General features: G+C 38.5%; 1 protein-coding gene across 5 annotated transcripts in view; it reads left to right on the top strand.

Annotated features, from left to right (window-relative positions):
- RAB6A (RAB6A, member RAS oncogene family) overlaps positions 1 to 23,343 on the top strand; it is a 61,312-nt gene that overhangs the window by 1,886 nt on the left and 36,083 nt on the right. For 2 of the 5 annotated variants that reach the window (XM_021102114.1, XM_021102115.1), the window contains exon 1: positions 2,488 to 2,535. In XM_021102114.1, the coding sequence (XP_020957773.1) occupies positions 2,508 to 2,535 (28 nt within the window). In that variant the 5' untranslated portion in view covers positions 2,488 to 2,507. 5 annotated transcript variants of the gene reach the window in all.

The raw sequence follows: 23,343 nt of genomic DNA, 5'->3' as shown, positions 1-23,343 counted from the left end.
GTCCTTATTTTGTGATGGCTGCTGTCTCTAAAATTACTTCTTGTGGTAATTCCAATTTTATGCTGTGTTATACACACTTCATACTCTGCAGTTTAGAGGTGATCACCCTTCATTGTTTTTCTCTCACTTTTCCTGGCTGTCTTTAAAATTGAGACAGTGAGAGATTAGTTCTTACGAAGTCATTAGACATTGTTATCTGTTAGGTGTTTTAGGTTAGGCTATAGAAGACATTTATTTCTTTTGATTGGGAAGAAGATAACTGATGTTAATTCAAGGCTTTTGTTACTACTTTGAACTATTTACACTAATTTGTGTGACATTAAAGTAGGTTAATAATAGTTGCAAAATTGCTTCCAATTAGACCTGAGAAATCATTTTTCTCCTTTCATACATAATTTTTTTCTCCTTGTTGTCTTACCAAGTTTCCTCTTTGTTTATTTTTTCTGAATTTGTTTCTTTAAGTAACTTGAGACCTGTGAGGTTGATCCTTGTCCAGGTATTATAACAATTTTAGGGCAGTGCCATTCATAAAATATAGCTATTGGTCATTATTGATAGGATAAGTGCTTATTGTGCACTCTAGGGATGTTTTTGCCTGCCTGATGTTGTGATGCAGAGATATTTAGTTTGCATGAAAAATCTCCATCCTAGGAAAATTTTAGTATGAATAGTCATAACTTAAGTATCTGCAGGTTTCCTTTGAATTTCTTGGGTATTTACTTCTAATTCTCATTGCAGAGTTTTATAGCTTCTCATTTCTTAACTTCTTTAAGTCTTTACTAAATCCCCTTCCTGCCAATTCCTGAAGCCATCTTAGATTTTTTTAAAAGTAAACTCAATTTTGTTAGAACAGTTTTAGATTTACATAAAAATTAAGATAATGCAGAGAGTTCACATAGAGTCCCACCCAATTTCCCTTATTATTAACATCTTTCATTAGTATGGCACATTTGTTACAATTAATGGACCAATATTGATGCATTATTAAGTAAAGTCTCTAATTTATTCAGATTTTCTTCATTTTTATCTGTTTCTGTTCCAACATTCAGTTCAGGATACCACATTACTTTATGGTTGTCTTTCTCCTTAAGCTCCTCTAAGTTTTTTTAAAATTGTGTTTGCATGCTTTTTAACTCGGTGGAACTGTGAGGTTAATTATCTTTGAGGCTGCTATATTGCTAAGTAATGTCATCCAGTAGCTTCGACAATGAAAGATTGATCTCTTTTCACAGGCAGTGTCTGTAGTGTTCTTATGCATTAGCAAAGGTCTGTAGAATCCATGTCATCTAGATGTAACTCTTCATGAATTTTTTATTTTTAGGTTTTGGAATTCCACAATTCAGCTTTCAAGACCAATCTGTGGCAAAGCTTTGTCTTCTTAATAGCATTTACCACATTTATAATTCTTATTTTTTTGTGTTTTTTTTTTTTGTGTGTGTGTGTGTTTTTGCCTACTTCGCACAGCAGAATGCAAATCCCATGTGATTTAAAAACTATTATTTTTTTGTTCATTGTATCCCTGGTGCCTAGGATAGTGCCAAGCTTGGAGCTGTACTCAGAATGAATGATGGTTGAATCTAATAGTAACCAAAGCTAGTAGTCATCTTTGCTCTGGTGAAGTCTATGTTTTTTTTTTTTTTTTTTTCTTGTGCAATTAATAATATAACAATAACATTTTATACCTACTTTATTTGACTGTATACAGGGATACTCCAGATGCCCAGGGCACAGGGAACCCAATAATTTATAGCCTTTACCATGTCACTAAAAAAAAAAAAAAAAAGACTGACTAGAATTTTATACCTTTTTTTGAGTTGAACAAAATTAGGTTTGTTAAAACTATTGTTAAATTATTTGTTACTGGTATAGCACCTAAAAGTATGTCAATTAAAGCCATGTTCATGGAACAGATTTGAAGTTAGGTAGACTGTTTAATTTAGTTTTTCAAAAATTTAACATTCTTTGATGAATGAAGATGAATTATTTCAGTATTTGAGGCCTCATTAAATTAATGATATCAGTCTTAGTAATCTTCCTATAAATTCTTATGGTTTATATTTTAGCAGTATACATGGTTTAATAAAAGAGTGTTGGAATATACAACTTGAATCTGAAGTTTCTTTGAGGAACCTCTTTGGTTGCTATTTTTGGGTATTGTCTTGAAATCAGAGGCATTTTTAGGAATGTCATTCATGGTTTACAGCAGAAGATATTTCTATAAACAAATGTTATGAGTTACAAATTAAGAAATATAATCCCAAAGAGAAGCACATATTTAGGCCTAGTGCTGCTTATTTTTTTCACTTTATATTACCTTTTTTTACATCAGTCCTGTATTATAATTATATTTTTATATATATTATATATATAATTGAATTAAAACATGGTATGTAGGAAAAAAGTGTCGTAATGTCAGATACCAGGAATACTGAACAGTTTATATTGTCTGGATCAGTAATCCTAAACTTTTTTTTCCCCTCAGGATCCTGTTACGCTCTTATAAACTGATGAGGCTTCTAAAGAGTTGTTTATGTGGTTTGTATCATTATTTACTGTGTCAAAAGTTAACTGAGAAAGTTTAATTCATTTAAAAATAATAGTGTTAGATCTATTATATGTTAACAGAATCATTTTTAATGAAAGAAAACTATTTTTCAAACAGATTTAGTGAGAGTGGCATTGTTTTACATATTTGCAAATCTCTGTTAGTTCTGATGTATTAGAAGACATCTGGCCATAGCTGCTTCTGCATTAAATCTCTTGTAATATCACACATCACATAGGCTCTGGGAAACTCTGCTATATACTCATGAGAGGATGAAAATAAAAAAAGTCAAGTATCATCTTGATATTATGAAAATGGTTTTGACCTTCAGGAGGGTAGTGGGCCCAGCCAAAGGGCCCTGGGAATCCTGGGAGTCATTCAACCACATTTTGAGAACTGCTAGGTTCTAGATGATATTAAGCCATCTGTATCTTGTAGCTTTGTATTGCATTTAGAACAAAGGAAATTTTTTCCAACCTAGTTTTGAAACCTTAAAATTAATCAGTAGAGCTAGTGATTAAGAGCAGAGTCTGGATTTCATGATTTAGCCCTGATCACTGACCTTGGGCAAATTATTGACCTCCTTGTTTTAACTTCCTTAACTGTAAAGTAATAGGACCTATCATATAGAGTTATTGTAAAGATTAAATTACCTAATAAATGTAAAACATTTAGAAGAATGTCTGGCACATGGGGAGTTCTTAGTAAATATTTTAACAAATGTTTACTGAAAACTGCTACTGTCAAGTGGTTTGGTAGCGCCTACTCTTAAGAAATATCTCATCAGGAAAGAAATATGTAATACTTAACACACTGTAGTGTGATGAGTGCAGCTGCTTTAAGTAGAGTTGAAAGTTACAAAGAAGTGGAATTCCCATTGTGGCTCAGTAGAAACAAATCTGACTACTATCTATTAGGATGCAGGTTCAATCCCTGGCCTTGCTCAGTGGGTTAAGGATCGAGTGTTGCTGTGAGCTGTGGTGTAGGTCACAGATGTGGCTCAGATCTGGTGTTGCTGTGGCGTAGGCCGGCGGCTACAGGTCCTGAATCGTCCCCTAGCCTGGGAACCTTCATGTGCCGTGGGTGCCCCCTGCTCCCCCAAAAAACCCCCAAAAAAAATACTTACAAAGAAGTGACTGGGAGCATGGAGTTTCAGGGAAGGCACATTATAAATACGACTGACCAATAGTTTGAGCATCTTTTAACTGAAAAAAAAAAAATTTTTTTTTTTGGCTTTGCCACAGCATGAGGAAATTCCTGGGCCAGGGATCAAACCTGTGCTACAGCAGTGACCTGAGCTACTCTAATGACAATGCCAGATACTTAACATGCTGAGCCACATGGGAACTCCTAGTTGAAATTCTTGAATTGGAGTATACTAAAGATGGAGGAAACTTTAAGAATTCACCTAATCCATTTCTCTTAGGGCTTTAAACTGGACCATTTCCCCCCGCTCTAACTCTTGTTTTTAACAGTTAATATATCGCATATCTCACAAATCAAAATTGTATAAAAGATACACTTTGAGGGGTGTTCCCTTTGTGGCTCAGAAGAAACAAATCTGACTAGGAACCATGAGGTTGTGGGTTCGATCCCTGGCCTCACTTAGTGGGTTAAGGATCCAGTGTTGCCATGAGCTGTGGTGTAGGTCACAGATGTGGCTCAGCTCTAGTGTTGCTGTGGCTATGGTGTAGGCCGGCAGCTGAAACTCTAATTCGACCCCTAGCCTGGGATCCTCCATATACCGTGGGTGTGGCCCTAAAAAGCAAAAAAGAGAAAAGATATACTTTGAGAAAACTTACTGCCACCCCTGTTTCTGTGACCTCATTCCCCACCCCCTTCTCCCTCAGAAATTATAAATACATATATTTTCTTACGTGTGTTTCTGGGATTTCTTTATGTAGACACAAGCGAATGTGAATATAATTTTTATTCTTCCTTACATAAGAGATAATCAGATTTATTGTGTGCCTCACTTCTTTTCACTTAATATATTCTAGAGATCTTTTCTCATTAGTACTTAGAGTGCTTTCCTGTTCAATTTTTTTGTTTTTATTTATTTAAATTTTTTTAAAAACACAATGTTCTTTGGCTGTGCCTGCAGCATGCGCAAGATCCCTGGATTGATCTCTAGCCACAGCAGCAACCAATGCACTGCAGTGACAGCCCCAAATCTTTAACCTGATGTGCACAGGAGAACTCAGGAAAAGTTCTTGGCTGCCTAACTAGTATGATACTCCTCTGAGTTTTCAGTTTTCTCTGCAGTTCCTGTTAGACTTCCTGGATTGATCCTCTCATTTCATCTTGTCCCTTTTCATTTCTTTGTTTCTATTTTAATTCTTTCTTTTTTTTTCTCTTTTGTCTTTTCTAGGGCCGCACCTGCAGCATATGGAGGTTCCCAGGCTAGGGGTCTAATCGGAGGTGGTAGCCCCCGGCCTACGCCACAGCCACAGCCACACGGGATCCAAGCCACATCTGCCACCTAACCACAGCTCACAGCAACCTGGATCCTTAACCCACTGAGCGAGGCCAGGGATCAAACCCTCAACCTCATGATTCCTAGTCGGATTTGTTAACCACTGAGCTACGACAAGAACTCCTCTATTTTAATTCTTAAAAGATTTTCTCAACTTTGTTTTACCCTATTACAGTTTATCTCCACTATCATCTTTATTTCAAAGAGCTCTTCTTTGTTTTCTGATTGTTTCTGTCTGTAGCGTCTTTTTGATTCTAGTATCTCTCTTGTCATTTTGAGGATATTAACGAGATATATGGCTTTCTTCTAAATACTCAGTTTTTTTGTAAATTGCTTTTCACTCCTGTTTATTTTAGTTTTTCTCTTTCTTGTTTGACTTGTCCTCAAGGAACTAGCAATTATTTATTTATTCCTTTTTCAGCTCTACCTGTGGCACATGGAAGTTCCCAGGCCAGGCACTGAATCCAAGCCACATCTGAGACCTTTGCCACAGCTTTGACAACGCCAGACCCTTAGCCACTGCACCAGGCCAGGGATTGAACCCATAGTACCACAGAGACAAGCCAGATCTTTAACTCACTGCACCACAGCAGGAACTCCAGCCATTCTTGAGTATCTACTTCTGTTGAAGAGTTGAACACTAAAAATTTGATTTTAAGCTCTTAATGTGGGTTTCTTGGACTTCTCTGTAGAAAAGTCTGGCTCATTTTTTTGCAGGGGGGAACATCTTTGATGTTAGCTCTTTTAAGTCTTTGCCACTCAGATTTCTTAAAGAAGAGTTATGCAGTGTCCTGCTGGAGAGGATAAACTTGGTTGCCAGGTTTCTTGGAGCTACATGGAGACAGGGTTTGAAGATAACATAGAGTATATGGATTTAATTTTAAAATACTCTTTGTACTTTAGCCTCCACTCGAAACTTATATGGAAACTTATATTGACCAGTTTAGAAACCTTCTATTTTCCTTTCCCATAGCATAATCTTGTGCGCTCTTCTGATGAAGTGGGAGAGGAACCTCACTGTGTGGGATAGAGGCAGCAATGTGAGGTTGTCAGTCTCCCTTTTAAGCAGACTTTCATCCATTCCTTTCATTTTTAGTACCATCTTTACATTTATTTCTAGATGTACTTGGTGCTGACATTGGCGGGGGGGGGGGTGGTCCTCTGGTGCAAATCAGATTATTTCTTAGCTTTCCTCATAGTCAGTTTAAAATTGATCTTTGTAGAATCTGTTAGGCCAACTACCACTTTTCCATTTGCTTTCTAGCTTCAAACTTGAATTTTCTGAGAATTTTATACTTCACTATTTAGTATTGCTTAGGGTTTTCAATTTCTGTTCTTTTTATTTCTCTTCTTTTTTACAAGTACATTTTATAAAATTAAAACTCTTTTTTTTTTTTTTTTTTTTTTTTTGGTCTTTTTTATGGCTGTACCTGTGGCATATGGAAGTTCCCAGGCTAGGAGTCGAATTGGAGCTGTGGCGTAGGCTGGCAGCTATAGCCACAGCAATGTGGGATCTGAGCCGTGTCCGAGACCTACACCACAGCTCATGGGCAACACTGGATCATTAACCCACTGAGTGAGGGCAGGAATCAAACCCGCATCCTCATGGATACGGATCAGATTTCTTACTGCTGAGCCACAGTGGGAACTCCCGAAGCATCTCATTTATACCTGTATTTATAGCAGCATTATTCACAGCAGCCAAAAGGTGGAAGCAACTCATGTGTTTACCATGGATAGACAGGTAAACAAAACATAGTGCTGTATATACATACAATGAAATACTCAGCCTTAAAAAGGAAGAAAATTCTGACACATGTTTTCAGTATGGATGAACCTTGATGACATTATGTTAAGTGAAACAAGCTAGTCACACAAGGACAATTACTTTATGGTTTTTTTTTTTTTTTTTTTTTTGGCTGCACCTGCGGCATACAGAAGTTCCCAGGCCAGGGATTGAACCTGAGCCACAGCAGTGACAGTGCTGTATCTTTAACCTGCTAGGTCACCTGGGAACCTCCCTACTGTATGATTTTTTTTTTTTTAATGAACTGATAATCATTATTGTTATGCTGTCTTGCCATTGAGAAGTTGCATAAAACCTTGTCCAGACACCCCACATAGACTTCTCTTTGAGATGAAGTCCAAACTCTTCTGCTCAAATTAGACCTTTTCAGAGTCTGGCTTCTACCTTCTCCCTATCTCTAACCTTATTCCTAGCACTTACTTTATTTATTATTGTTAGGCAGGTTTTTTAAACGTTTTTTTAGGGAGTTCCCATTGTGGCACAGTGGAAACGAATCTGACTAGGAACCAAGAGGTGGCAGGTTCGATCCCTGGCCTCTCACTTAGTGGGTTAAGGATCTGGCGTTGCCGTGAACTGTGGTGTAGGTCGCAGATGTGGCTCGGATGCTGCGTTGCTGTGGTTGTGGTGTAGGCTGGCAGCTGTAGCTCCAATTTGACTCCTAGCCTGGGAACTTCCATATGCTGTCGCTGTGCCCCCTGCCAAAAAAGGTTTTTTTAAAAAATCATCACTAAGGTGTACATTCTATACAAAACATACATCTTTGCATTTTGAAGCTTCCATTCTAAGAATCATAGAATATTATGAGACATTTATTTAACACATGCTCACTATGTGCCAGGCACAGAGCTAGGTCCCAAGGGATATAGTTATTAACAGTTCAGAAGTAATCTTTATTTTCTTCTTGTTTATAGTCTAGCAGGGAACAATAAAATAGATTTAAATCTGCTTTGTACCTTCCAACCTCTGTTATCTTGGACTCTCCCCTAGTCCATTCTCCAAATTGATATCAGAGTGAACTTTGATATTTTTATATATATTTTTTGTCTTCCTAGGGCTGCACCTGTGGCATATGGAAGTTCCCAGGCTAGGGGCTGAATTGGAGCTGTAGCTGCTGGCCTACACCATGGCAACGGCAACACCAGATCTGAGCTGTGTTTTTGACCTACACCAGAACTCACAGCAGCACTGGGTCCTTAACCCACTGAATGTGGCCAGGATTGAGCCTGCATCCTCATGGATACTAGTCAAGATTCATTTCCACTGAGCCACAATAGGAACTCCCCAGAGTGAACTTTATAAAAAATGTAAATCAGAGTAACTTCCTTACTTGAGAAACAAAAACATTTTGACTGTACTTAATACCAGAGAATTGTATAGTTAAAAATGATTAAAATGGTAAATCTTAATGATATAGTTTATCACAATTTTTTTTAATTCTAAAAACTCAAAATTGACCCACTTTTGTAGTTTTATTTTTTTTTAATCACTCTTTGAATAAGGTATAAAATCTTTCCAAATGATCTACATTGCTTTGGCTGCATATTTTGGCTCCTCTTCATCTGTCTGTTCGTATCTTAAAAGTATCTCCCAGCATCTCTCTCTGTTTCAGCCATTCTGGCCTTTTTTCAGTTGTAACTCTTTTTTTTTTTTTTTTTTTTTCCTTTTTTCTGTCTTTTGCCTTTTCTAAGGGCCGCACCCGTGGCATATGGAGGTTCCCAGGGTAGGGGTCCAATTGGAGCTGTAGCTGCCAAGCCTGCGCCAGAGCCATAGCAATGCGGGATCCAAGCCGCGTCTGCAACGTACACCACAGTTCATGGCAATGCAGATCCTTAACCCACTGAGCAAGGCCAGGGATCGAACCCGCAACTTCATAGTTCTTAGTCGGATTTGTTAACCGCTGAGCCATGACAGGAACTCCTCAGTTGTAACTCTTAACTGATCTCCATCTTGTTACATACTCCCACTTCCTTTTGCCTGGTTAACTCCAGTTTAATTCTTTAGCTTCAAGTCACTTCTTCAAGGCTTTGTTGACTTCCTCAGAGTAGTTCAGTTTCCTTCTTTTTTTTTTTTTTTTTTTTTTTTTTTTTTAGTTTTATGGCTGGACCTGCAGCGTATGGAAATTCCCAGGCCAGGGATTGAATCTGAGCTACAGCTGTGACCTGTGCCACAGCTGCAGCAATGCCAGATCCTTTAACCCATTATACCAGGCCAGGTGTTGAACCCATACTTTTGCATCAACCCAAGTCACTGCAGTTGAGTCTTTAACCTACTGTACCATGGCAGGAACTCCTAGTTTCTCATTCTTTATACATTCTCAATACCATTTACTTCTCCTTGCTGCCTTTAATACAACTGTAGTTGTCTATTAAAATTTCTGTTTTCCATTTGTTCTGTAAGTTCCATACAGGCAGTGTTCATGAATTTATTGTTCATTGGCTATATTCTAAGCATATTATACAGTGCTTGGCATATAGCAGGTGCTCACTAAATATTTTCAAGTAAGTGAATGATTTATAATTTTTACCATACTTAGTTTCAGAATGCATTTGAATTTGTTTGTCATAATAGATACATATAAAAGAGGATAATTACTGGTAAAAATAGGGAGTTCTCTTGTGGCACAATGGGTTAAGGATCTCATGTTGTCAGTGTGACAGCTTGGGTCACTGCTGTGGTACAGGTTCAGTCCCTGGCCTGAGAACATCCAAAAGCCGTGGGCATGGGCAAAAATACCTACAACAGAATAAATGAATTAAGAAAACTAATGCAGGAGGATAGAGTTTTGATAGGTTAAGTATCTTGTATGACTCTGAAGAGCCAGTGGCTCAAGTTAAGGAAAATGACTCAGAAAAGGCTGTTGGATTTATCAAGAACTACTTGATAATTAAAAAAAAAAAATGGTTTCAGTAGAGTTTTGGAGAGTCAAGAAGGCAATCGTTATAAATGGCATACTTGAAAAGCGAATTTTTGATTTAACCAGTCATGTTTCTGGGTTCTTAAAATATTTTAACCTCTTAATTATGGAAAACTTAAACATAAAAAAAGTACAGAGAATAGCATCATAAACTCCCATGTACTGTTACTTAGGCTTCAGTAATTATTCCTCACCCCACACGCCAGAGTGAGTTGAAGCAAATCCCATTTGTCCTGTCATTGCAAATATTTTGATATGGCTGCTAAAAGATGAGGACTTTCTTACTGGGTTTTTGTTTTTGTTTTTTGTTTGTTTTGTCTTTTTAGGACCTCATCTGTGGCATATGAAAGTTCCCAGGCCAGCCTACAACACAGCCACAGCAGCGTGGGATCTGAGCCATGTCTGCAATCTACACCACAGCTCACAGCAAAGCCAGATCCTTAGCCCACTGGCAAGGCCAGGGATCGAACCCAAGTCCTCATGGATACTAGTCAGGTTCATTTCTGCTAAGCCATGACGGGAACTCTTGGTAATTCTTGAAGTTCATGGTTACATTTGCCCACAGAGGCCTTTGTTTTGGGGATACATTCCTTTCCATTACATGTTTTGAGACTTAATATATCAGGATCTCTGGATCTTTGCTATCCAATTAAACTTTCTGTGATGGAGGAACTGTTCCATGTTTGTGCTGTTTAATGTGATGGTGACTAATGTGACTGAGGAACTGATCTCAAAATTTTATTTAACTTCACTTTAGTTTCAGTAGCTTTATGTGGATAATTAATTCTTTATCTGGCCCTAATCACTCTCTTAAAACTATAGAATATCCCATCAGAAATGTATGCATGTGCACTTTAAACTATCTATATAATCAAGGTAAGTTAAATTGATCCTAATAGAGAAATACAAAATGTGATGACTCAAAGATTTAGACAGATTTTAGGCCATCTCAGGACTAAAGATATTTTGGTCTATAGTACTGAAGGCTGCATAAAAATCTACTTTTAGATCTTTTATATCTCTGTCCTTGTTGTCTAGCATAATGACCTTCATGTAGGAAACCATAAAATACTGAATCTGTCCAGTCATTAGGGAGCTAAGTAAATAGGTCTGTCTTCCTTCTTGAAGAAGGCAACACAAGCACCAGCATATTGACATTAAGTAATAGGACAAAATCAGATGGCTGTTGGAGTTACTAATTTGTAAACCTTTTATGTTTGTTTGTTTTGCAATCAAGTTGTTTAATATGGAATGCTTCTTTCCTTTGTCCTGTGAAAAATTTTTTGTCTACATATGGAAGTTCCCAGGCCAGGCATCTATGCTGCAGTTGTGGCAACTCTGGATCTTTAATCCACTGTACTGTGCTGGAGATTGTAATCCTTGGTGCAGCAGAAACTATGCTGAATCCTTAATCTGCTGCACCACAGCAGGAACTCTTGGCCTGTGAAAGTTTTACAGTTAATGTAATTTGGGGGGAAAGTTGTGGGGCAGGAGTTAGGAAAACTAAACTATGGTCTTTGCCCTGCCATTTTATACATTATGTGCTCTTAAAGAGTTCATTTTTATCTATCTATGCTTCAGTTTCATCATATTTAAAGTGAGAAGAGGAGTTCCCGTCGTGGCTCAGTGGTTAATGAACCATGAGGTTGCAGGTTTGATCCCTGGCCTTGCTCAGTGGGTTAAGGATCCAGCGTTGCCATGAGGTCACAGACTCGGCTTGGATCTGGTGTTGCTGTGGTTTTGGGGTAGGCCAGCGGCTACAGCTCTGATTGGACCCCTAGACTGGGAACCTCCATATGCCATGGATACTAGCCCTAGAAAAGGCAAAAAGACAATAAATAAATAAATAAAGTGAAAAGAATCTTTTTTTTTCTACCCATGTTGTATGTCCTGCCTGGGTGGTCCTTTATAGGCTCCCCTCGGGGTCTTACTGTCAGCACCTTCTCATATATTCCTTCCCAGGTAATGCTCACAAAGTTTCCGAAATTGAAAAAAGACTGAGTGGGTTTAGTTTCAAATAAACCATTCCTTTTGTTTTCTTAAAATTCTTTTTTTTTTTTTTTTTTTGCTTTTTAGGGGTACACCCACAGCATATGAAAGTCCCCAGGCTAGGGGTCGAATCAGAGCAACAGCTGCCAGCTATGCCACAGCCACGTCTGTGACTTGCACTACAGCTTACGAGAACACCAGATCCTTTAGCCCACTGATCAGGGCCAGGGATTGAACCCACACCCTCACGGATACTAGTCGGATTTGTTTCTGCTGTGCCACAACAGGAACTCCCGAAATTCTTTTTTATTTTTTAATTTATTTTTTGTCTTTTTAGGGCCATGTCCGAGGCATATGGAGGTTCCTGAGCTAGGGGTCGAATCAGGAGCTGTAGCACCTGGCATCTGTGACCTACACCACAGCTCAGCATAATGACAAATCCTTTAACCCACTGAGCAAGGCCAGGGATCGTACCTGCATCCTCATGGATGCTAGTCAGACTTACTTCCGCTGAGCCATGATGGAAACTCCCCCAAAATTCTTTTCTTTTTTTTAAAATTTTTATTATAGTTGATTTACAGTGTTCTGTCAATTTCTGCTATACAGTGAAGTGACCCAGTTAAAGGTGTATATATACGTTCCTTTTTTTCACATTATCTTCCATCATGTTCCATCACAAGTGATCAGATATGGTTCCTTGAGCTATAGAGCAGAATTCAAAATTCTCTCATCGAACTTTCCTCTTCAAAATGTTGTACATTTGGAGTTCCCGTCATGGCGCAGTAGTTAATGAACCCAATTAGCATCCATGAGGACGCGGGTTTGATCCCTGGCCTCACTCAGTTGGTTAAGGATCTGGTGTTGCCGTGAGCTGTGGTGTAGGTTGCCGTGAGCTGTGGTGTAGGTTGCAGATACAGCTCAGATCTGATGTTGCTGTGGCTGTGGTGTAGGCCAGCAGCTATAGCTTTGATTAGACCCCTAGCCTGGGAACCTCCATATGCCGCAGAAGCAGCCCTAAAAAAGAAAAGAAAGTAAAAAAAAACTTGTACATTTGTTTTCAAAATTTCTGATATTGCAAGTATTATAGTCTTTTATGTAAAAATAATCTGAATAGTTATTTCAACCTTGGTCTGATTGATATTACTCTAAATACTGTGATGTTTTTCAGAATTTTTACATTTGTGCTTTATTACGGGTTGAGTTGTATTCTTACTAAATTTGTATGTTGTAGTATCTCCAATGCGATTAGTTCAAATGAGGTCATACTGGGGTAGGATGGGCCCCAATACAATATGGCTGGTGTCCTTATAAAAAGAAATTTCAGAGTTACCTGATGTCTCAGTGGGTTAAGGATCTGGTATTGTCACTGCTGTGGCTCAGGTTACTGCTATGGTGCAGGTTCAATCCCTGGCCCAGGAACTTCCATGTGCTACAGGCATGGCCAAATAAAGGGGGTGTATATGGATTTTGGGCAGAGATGTACAAAGAAAGCCACGTGAAGGTGAAAGCAGAGATCGGGTTGATGCTTCTGAATACCAAAAAATGCCAAGGATGGGAGTTCTCGTCATGGCGCAGTGGTTAACGAATCCGACTAGGAATGATGAGGTTGCGGGTTCGATCCCTGGCCTTGCTCAGTGGGTTAACGATCTGGCGTTGCCGTGAGCTGTGGTGTAGGTTTGCAGACACAGCTTGGATCCCACATTGCTGTGGCTCTGGCGAAGGCTGGTGGCCACAGCTCCAAGTGGACCCCTAGCCTGGGAACCTCCATATGCTGAGGGAGCGGCCCAAGAAATGGCAAAAAGACAAAAAAAAAAATTTCTTTGGAGTTCCCGTCGTGGCGCAGTGGTTAACGAATCCGACTAGGAACCATGAGGTTGCGGGTTCGGTCCCTGCCCTTGCTCAGTGGGTTAACGATCCGGCGTTGCCGTGAGCTGTGGTGTAGGTTGCAGACGCGGCTCGGATCCTGCGTTGCTGTGCCTCTGGCATAGGCCGGTGGCTACAGCTCCGATTCAACCCCTAGCCTGGGAACCTCCATATGCCGCGGGAGCGGCCCAAGAAATAGCAACAACAACAACAACAACAAAAGACAAAAGACAAAAAAAAAAAAAAAAAAAAAAAAAAAAAGCCAAGGATGGCTAATAAACCACCAGAAGTCAGGAAAGAAGCTTGGAACAGTTTTTCTCATAGCCCTCAGAAGGAACTAACTCTGCCAGCACCTTGGTTTTGGGTTTGTAGCCTCCAGAACTATGAGACAATACATTTCTATTGTTAAGGCCTTTCAGTTTGTAGTACCTTTTTGTAGCAGCTCTAGCCAACTTAACACAGTGCCTAATATCTCTTTGCAACCAAATACAGAAACCTCCTGACAGCTGCAGTGGATAATGTGTATTTCCTGTCAAACTATTAAATATCAGCTGACATTTGATTAGGCCTTGTTTTAAGTACTTACAGTGTTAAGTAGTCTAACCCTTAAAACCAACTCTGAGCGCTTTGAAGAAGTCAATTTCAGGGATCAGATCTAAGCCACTGTTGCAACCTATACCATAGCTGCAGCAATGCTGGATCCTTAACCCACTGTGTGGGGCCAGGGATGCTCCAGAGATGCCGCTGATCCCATTGTCCCTGTATGAAGTTTTGTGTGTTTGGTTGCACCAAAGTATTAGGTACAAATGTTAAAATACTGTTGAACAAAAAATGAATAGTCATAGTGTTCAGGATAAGATTAGTTAGGCTTTGAAACAGTCACTTAAATTGCCTTTACATAGAAGGGTATAATGAATGTACTGTTTGGGATTTTGAAAACTATTCTGGAGAAGTATGCTTAGCTAAAGAGCTCTGAATGAATACAGAAGAAATGCAGATACTGAAGAAAAGCTGTTCTGAAATTAGAGATGTCTGATCTTCCTATGAAAAGGAGCTGGGAGTTCCCATTGTGGCTCAGTGGGTTAAGAACCCGACTAGTATTCATGAGGATGTGGTTTCAATCCTTGCCTCGCTCAGTGAATTAAAGGATCCAGTGTTGCTGCAAGCTGTGGTGTAGATTGCAGACACAGCTCCGATCCAGTGTTGCTGTGGCAGTGACCTAGGCCAGCAGCTACAGCCTCAATTTGACCCCTAGCCTGGATCTTCCATATGCTGCAGGTGCAGCTCTAAAAAAGAAAAAAGAAAAGGAGCTATTTTAATTTCTGGAAGTCTTATGATCATAAATGGGTAGGAATATATGAAGGGGTGCTAAAATAGTCTTTGGACAATGTGAAGGAGCCACCTGAGTGGACTATACTCTTTCTCTGGAATACAAGGAAGATATAGCAACTTGAATGTTGAACAGGTAAGACATTACTGCCATCTAAAATACTCCTAGAGGAATTTCTATCATAGAGCAGCGGAAACGAATCTGTCTAGGAACCATGAGGTTGTGGGTTCGATACCTGGCCTCGTTCAATGGATTAAGGATCTGACGTTGCCTTGAGCTGTGGTCTAGGTCACAGACGCAGCTCAGATCTGGCATTGCTGTGGTTGTGGCATGGGCTGGCGGCTACAGGCTACAGCTCTGATTAGACCCCTAGCCTGGGAACCTACATATGCTGTGGGTGCGGCCTTAAAAAGACAAAAAATAAAAAAATAAAATACTTCGAGAAATACAATCTTAGGCTGAAAGTAATTTTGAAATGTAATTTAATTTTTCTTTCCTCCAGGCAGAACCGTATCTGATATTGAATATATAAGTTAATATAACCAGGAAAGAAAAGTTCCACAAAATTAGATTATATGAGCAAAATCTCAGAGGAGGTAGAAGAATGCTTGAAGAATAACTAATAGCCTTTCTTCATTGTTAGATATTTATGTTTGACAGGGGTAGAGATGGGACTAGAAGGATAAGCTCAAGTTTGAATGCCTGCTAAGGATCTTTATCTTATAAATACTAGAGAGCCTTGGAATGTTTTATAAATTGATGAAAGGTACCTCTGCCAGTATAGAGCATCTACTCTCTCTTTGCACAGTGCTTTCTTCGTTCTCTTGTATGTGTGCATGTTTGTCTCTTACGGTAGATTCTAAACTCCTTTGTGTTCAGGGCCTTACTCATGTTTTCTTTTTTCCATTCTCATCCCCCAGCCTCCTTGCTACATAGCACTTGGTAGTTTTGAAATGAAGTGAGAAATAGTAGCCATCCAAAAATTAAAATATTTGTTTACTTTTTATTCATCTTTGGTAAGAGTAGCCAGTGGGTCTTATGTGAGCATCTTTTCTGTCTTCATCTCTTGTGTAATTAAGTATTTTTTGTTTTTACTCTGGATGTGTCCATTTCATCATCCTGAAAACTCATATCATAGGTCTGATGCCTTTAACATAGATATTATTGTAAAGAAATAAAGCATTTTTTATTAAAAACAACTTTTGAGCCATAAATGTGAAATTACTTATTTCAACAAATATTTTATACAAGCAAATTCACTCTCATTTTTTAAATGTGGTTGTACAAGTACCATTGTAGTTTTCTTAAAAAAATTAAAACTTTAGGAAAAACAAAATCTTTATTCAATTTTGGGTCTCAGAGAAAGGCTACTAGCTTTACTGAACTTCAGTGTTGTTGACCAGATTAGCTATATTGGAGTAGCATTCGTTTGGTTTAATTGACTTGTTTGTTTTGCTCTAGAATTGCATCATCTAGATGAGACGTCTTGGCTATGATATTGTAGTGAATTTTGCTTTCAGCTGAGGTTTTTTTTTTTTTTTTTTTTTTTTTTTTTTTTGCTGTGGTCCCTAGGTACCTTTTTCACTTAATTTTGTCATCATGATGGAATAGTGAGTGACTTGTTTGTTTGCTTTGTTTTTATGCTTAGCATCTGATTTAATCTGCTGTTGTCATAACTCAGTATTTTAGAGTGGCTTATTTTTGTGGGGGAAATTTAGAAAATATAAATATCTAGTTGTCTGTTTCAGTATTATTTGGCCAGTACAACTGACTAGATTATGAAGCAGTTCATAAATGTTTATATAGGTTGTAGAATAATTGAGACTTCTCCTTTTATGCAAACATCAGTCTTATATTTCTTGAATCCTAAGTATTCCTAAGAGTATATTATGTGAGGAATTACTTTACTACTTACAAAAGTTATCTCCTAAATTAGTGTACCTTAGTCTTCTAGAGGCTCAATTGTTAGTTTCTTTAATCTTTAATCAGCCCCCCCCCACCTCTTTTATATGGCCACATCCACAGCCATGGAAGTTCCCGGGCCAAGAATTGAATTCAGGCCACAGCTTCGACCTATGCTACAGCTATGGTGATGCCAGATCCTTTAACCCACTGAACCAGGCCAGGCATTGAACTTGCACCTCTGCAGTGACCCAAGCTGCTGCAGTTATATTCTTAAGCCACTGCCAGAGCAGGAACTCCAAGAATCAGCCTTTTTTTTTAAAGGATTCACTTGGTTATTTTTGGTGTTCCAATATTAAATTTTTTAAAAATAATTTTTTTTTGCTAGTGAGAGTTTTGGGGTTTTTTGTTTTTTTTGTTTTTTTGTTTTTTTTGGTCTTTTTTGTCTTTTAGGGATGCACTGGTGGCATATGGAGGTTCCCAGGCCAGGGGTTGAATTGGAGCTGTGGCTGCTGGCCTACACCACAGCCATACCAGATCCAAGCCGTGTCTGCAACCTATACCACAGTTCCTGGCAATGCCAGATCCTTAACCCACTGAGCGAGGCCAGGGATCGACCCGAGTCCTCATGGATGCTACTCTGGTTCATTAACTGCTGAGCCACGATGGGAACTCCAAATTTTTAATAACTTTATTGAGATAAAAATCATATACCATAAATTCACTCATTTAAAGTGTACAGTTCAGTAGTTTTTAGTATATTCACAGAGTTGTGCAGTCTTCACCACAATCAATGCTGTAACATTTTCATCACCTCCAAAAGAATCTTTACATACATTAGCTATCGTCATCCAGTTCCCCTACCCTCTCCCATCCTTAAGCAACCAATAATCTACTTTTTGTCTCTATATATTTACCTATTCTGCACAGCTCATATAAATTGGAATCATAGGTGATCTTTTGTGGCTGGCTTTTTTTCATTTAGCATAGTGTTTTTGAGATTCATCCTTGTTGTGGCATGTATGAGTGTTTCATTCCTTTTTTATGGCTGAGTAATATTCCATTGTGTGGCTATATCACATTTTGTTCATTTATGAGTTGATAGACATTTGGTTTGTTTCTACTTTATGGCTGTTATGAATAGTGCATACCATACACTATAATATCTTCATTATCATTTAGGTTAGATTATTTTAAAATTTTCCTTGTGATTTCTTCACGAACCCCTGAGTTAGAAGTGTATTACTTTATTTCCAATCATTTTGTATTTTTCTAGATATCTTTTTTTTTTTTTCTTGCACCCATGGAATATGGAAATTCCTAGGCCAGGGATTGAATCTGAGCCACAGCTGTTAGCTACGCTATAGCTGCAGCAATGCCAGATCCTTAACCCATTGCAGCAGGCCAGGGATTGAGCCTGTGTCTCTGCAGTGACCCATGCTGCTGTGGTTGGATCCTTAATCCACTGTGCCACAGCCAAAACTCTAGTCTTTCTAGATATCTTTTGTTAATAAATTTCTTGTTCAGTTTCACTGAGGGCAGAAAATATATTCTATATGACTTTATTTTTGTCTTTTTATGGCTGCATCCGAGATATATGGGGGTTCCCAGGCTAGGGGTTGAATGAGGACCTGTAGCCGCCAGCCTACACCACAGCCACAGCAATGCCAGATCCTTTAACCCCTGAGCGAAGCCAGGAGTGGAACCTCTGTCCTCATGGATGCTAATCAGATTTGTTTCCACTGAGCCACGATGGGAACTATTCTGTATGACTTTAAATTTTTGAAATTTGTTGAGGCTTTCCTTATGGTTTAGCATTTAATTTGTATTATGGGATACCTAGATTCTGGATTCATCTAGTATTATCTTCACTCCTTCTATTGAAGTCTTGTTTGTTACAAAGAGAACTGTCTTCTAAAATGCTTTCTAATAATTGTTTATATTCCCTAAGCATGTCGAAGCATACTAACCTCTTTGTATGTATTGATAAATACTTTGTAATATAGGAATTATTCTTACACTTATTTCATGGATGAAATTAGGACACAGAAAGATTAAGTAAACTGGAGTTCCCATCGTGGCGCAGTGGTTAACGAATCCGACTAGGAACTATGAGGTTGCGGGTTCGGTCCCTGCCCTTGCTCAGTGGGTTAATGATCCAGCGTTGCCGTGAGCTGTGGTGTAGGTTGCAGACGCGGCTCGGATCCCGAGTTGCTGTGGCTCTGGCGTAGGCCGGTGGCTACAGCTCCAATTCAACCCCTAGCCTGGGAACCTCCATGTGTCGCAGGAGAGGCTCTAGAAATAGCAAAGAGACAAAAAAAAAAAAAAAAAAAAAAGGAAAGCTTAAGTAAACTTTACAAGTTACAAACTGGTAAAAAGTTGGCTGGAGAATAGGCAAATCCATAGAGATAGGAAGTAAATTAATAGTTGCGGGGACTCAGGTTATGGGGAGTGACTGATAATGAGAATTTCTTTTTTGGAGTGATGGAAATGTTCTGGAATTAGTGGTGATAGTCGCACAGCTGTGTGTATATACCAAAAACTATTAAAATTTGCACTTTAAAAGGGTGATTTTATGATATGTGAATTATATGTCAATTTTTTTTTTTTCTTTTTTGGCCAACCTGTAGCTTGGAGTTCCCTGGCCAGGGATCAGATCCGAGCAGCAGCTGTGGCAACACTGGATCATTAACCCACTGTGCCAGGCCAGGGATCATACCTGTCCTAGCGCTCCCAAGATACCACCTTTCCCGTTATGCCACAGTGGAAACTCCGATATATCTCAGTTTTTTAAAAAAGTACTGGGATTCCAGCTCAGAAACTGCTTGCTCAAATGTTGCTTATTAACTCAGTAGACTTTTGAGGTTTGGGATAGGCTCAATATTAGCAGTAAAATCTCATTAGCCTGTAATTTAAGAGTTATATCCTGTATATGTATTTGCTTATTGTGAATGTTCTTTACTAATTTGTTTTTGATGAATTCAAGTACTCTTAAATTTATTTCTTTTTAGATGTATTCCAGATCAGATTAGAAAATTAAATAAAGCTCCACAAATAAGCTCTTGAATGTAGGGGAACTCATGGTGCTTGTTAAGGTCCGAATTGCCATTTTCTCATTCTAGCTAACCTCTCCTTCTGGCCTCAGCTTTAAAAGTCATTTTTCTCTGGGAGATTTTTCCTGGCCTTCCAGCTTCATTATAAAGACTGCTCCCACCCACAACATCCTGTGCATACTTACACTGTACTTTGGTCACACTGCAATGGTTATTTCTGAGTCCACACTTCACCTGAGCAGGGACTATGTTTTAATTGCTTTTCTTTTTCTTTCTTTCTTTCTTTTTTTCTTCCTTTGGCTATATCTGCAGCATATGGAAGTTCCTGGGCTGGGGATTGAATCGTAGCTGTATCTGCCAGCCTATGCCACAGCCAGGGCAACACCGGGTCTGAGCCACATCAGGGACTTATGCTGCAGCTTACAGCAATGCCAGGTCCTTAACCCACTGAGCGAAGCCAGGGATCAAATTTGCATCCTCTTGGACACTATGTCGGGTTCTTAACCCAGTGAGCTGCAATGGAAACTCCTTTAATTGCTTTTTTTATCCCCATCATTCATGTCATCCCTGACATTTAGTATGTGCTTATTAAAATGAATATAAATAAGTAGAATTTTTTTCTTATGTTTGACTGCAAATGTTTAAAAGATACAGCCCTACTATTTGATTAGATTTCATACCTAAATTGTTTCCCAGGAGTTGTTACAGTAAAATGGAATAGGAATCCCACTAAGAACTTGTCAATGCCTAGTCTTTACTGAACTACAAGAGAATATATGTAGCGTTTTGCAGATGTTCTGATTTCAGAAATGTTATAAATGTTGGAAAATTGAGCTAGAATTTCTTTTTCTGGAGGTGGCATCGAGGCAGCATTGTAAATACCACTGTAGTTTTTTAGAGATTATTTAAAAATATATGCATCAAAATGGGATATTTGAATGTTTCATTGCAGTCTACTAATCCAAAATCAACTATTTAGAAAGTGATCTTTTGGGTGAAGTATAGCTTGCTCTTCATATTTACAACTGCTGCTTCTTTATAAAGGACTTCAGTAGATATTAATGTTGGTAATTGATTAACTGAAAGTTATATAATATGGAATAATGAAAAATGATAAATACTTTAAACATTTTATTTTAAAACATATCTGCTAATCTGATATAAGGACAAAATTTTTTGTTTCTTCGTGGCTCTCTGATTGCATTTCAGAGTCTTAATTGCATAACCATACCAATTTTAGTTTTTAAGTATAGTGCATATTTTAATACTCGAGAAAAATTTAGTATAGATATAACTACCTTTTCTTCCAGTATTTTATAGTTGTCTTATTCTCATTTATTCATTTTATTTATGTTTTATTATAGTTTTTTTTCATTGTGGTAAAATATACATAATATATTATTTATCATTTTAACGATTTGTATGTATACAGTTTGGGGGAGTTAAATTCTTTCACAGTGTTGTATAACCACCACTATCTACATTCAGAAGTTTTCAATCGTCCCCACCCACCAAAAAAGTCTCTCTACTCATTAAACAATAATTTCTCCTTTCCGCCCACCCCTAGCCCCTGGTAACCTCTATGATACTTTGTGTCTCTGTGAATCTGCCCATTCTAGGTACCTCATAAGTACAATCACCCAATAGATGTCCTTCTGTGCCAGGCTTATTTCATTATGTGTAAGGTTTTCAAGGTTCATCCACGTTGTAGTACATATCAACACTTGATTCTTTTTATGGCTGAATCGTAGTCCATTCTGTGTACATACCACACTTTAGCCATTCACCAGTTAATGGACACTTGGGTTGCTTCCACCTTTTGCCTATTGTCAATAATGCTCTTACGAACATCGCTGTACAAATACTTCTTCAAGTCTCGGCTTTGCATTCTTTGGGGTATTTACCTAGAACTGAAATTGCTGAATCATATGATGGCTCTATCTTTAGTCTTTTGAGATTCTGCCAAAGCTTTTGCCACAGCAACTGCACCATCTTACATTCCCACCAGTGGTATATGAGGTTTCCAGTTTCTCCACATCCTGGCCAACATTTATTTTCCTTTTTTTCTTTTCTTTCTTAATAAAATTATAGCTATCCAAGTAGTTGTGAAGTGGCTTCTCATTGGTGTTTTGTGGGTTTTTTTTATGGTGTAAATATTTATTTATTTCTCAGTGAGTTTTATTAAATTTATAGTTGTATGAAGATCATCACAACCAAATTTTATAGTATTTCCATCCCAAACTCTCAGTGCATCCCCCCACCCCCCAACCTGTCTCATTTGGAAACCATAAGTTTTTCAAAGTCTGTGAGTCAGTATCTGTTCTGCAAAGTTGTGTCCTTTTTTTAATACTTATTTTTGTCTTTTTCCCATTTCTTGGGCCACTCCCGCGGCATATGGAGGTTCCCAGGCTAGGAGTCTAATCGGAGCTGTAGCTGCCAGCCTAGGCCATAGGCACAGCAATGCCAGATCCAAGCCGTGTCTGTGATCTACACCACAGCTCATTGCAACGCCGGATCCTTAACCCACTGAGCAAGGGCAGGGATGGAACCCGCAACCTCATGGTTCCTAGTCAGATTCGTTAACCACTTCACCACAAGGGGAACTCCGTGTCCTTTTTTTATTTTTATTTATTTATTTATTTATTTTTTATTTTTTAATTTTTTTTTTGTCTTTTGTCTTTTGTTGTTGCTATCTCTTGGGCCGCTTCCGCGGCATATGGAGGTTCCCAGGCTAGGGGTTGAATCGGAGCTGTAGCTACCGGCCTACGCCAGAGCCACAGCAACGCGGGATCCGAGCCGCGTCTGCAACCTACACCACAGCTCACGGCAACGCCGGATCGTTAACCCACTGAGCAAGGGCAGGGACCGAACCCGAGACCTCATGGTTCCTAGTCGGATTCGTTAACCACTTCACCACAATGGGAACTCCGTGTCCTTTTTTTAGATTCCACGTGTAAGTGATAGCATTTGATGTTGGTGTCTCATTGTCTGACTGACTTCACTTAGCCTGATAATTCCTAGGTCCACCCAATGTTGCTATTATTACAGATTTTTTATTGAAGTGTAGTTGATTTACAGTGTTCTTTTAGGTTCCGGAGTACAGCAGAGTGATTCCGTTATACATATTGCATATATATATATTTTTTTTTTTCAGATTCTTTTCCATTATAGTTCCCATTCTTTTCCATTATTACAAGATATTGAATAAAGTTCCGAGAGCTATACAGGAGGTCCTTGTTCGTTATGTTCTCATTTAATTTTACTATAAGAATTTCTCCTTTAGTTGTTTTTTTTTCTCCTCTAACGTTCAGGTTTAATTTTAAATTATTTTATATGTAATTCTTCTTGATTGTGGATAATGAATGCATATATTTTCTGTAGCAAAATTGGGGTAATTAGATTTTCCTTTTTACAGCTTGATTTTTACATTATTTTTACTCATTTCCTATGGCACTGAGATTTCT

The sequence above is a fragment of the Sus scrofa genome, chromosome 9, assembly GCF_000003025.6.
Source record: "Sus scrofa isolate TJ Tabasco breed Duroc chromosome 9, Sscrofa11.1, whole genome shotgun sequence".
Classification (NCBI taxonomy): Eukaryota; Metazoa; Chordata; class Mammalia; order Artiodactyla; family Suidae; genus Sus; species Sus scrofa.
Note: the sequence above shows the minus strand (reverse complement) of the source record. Positions and strands in the feature narration are given on the sequence as shown.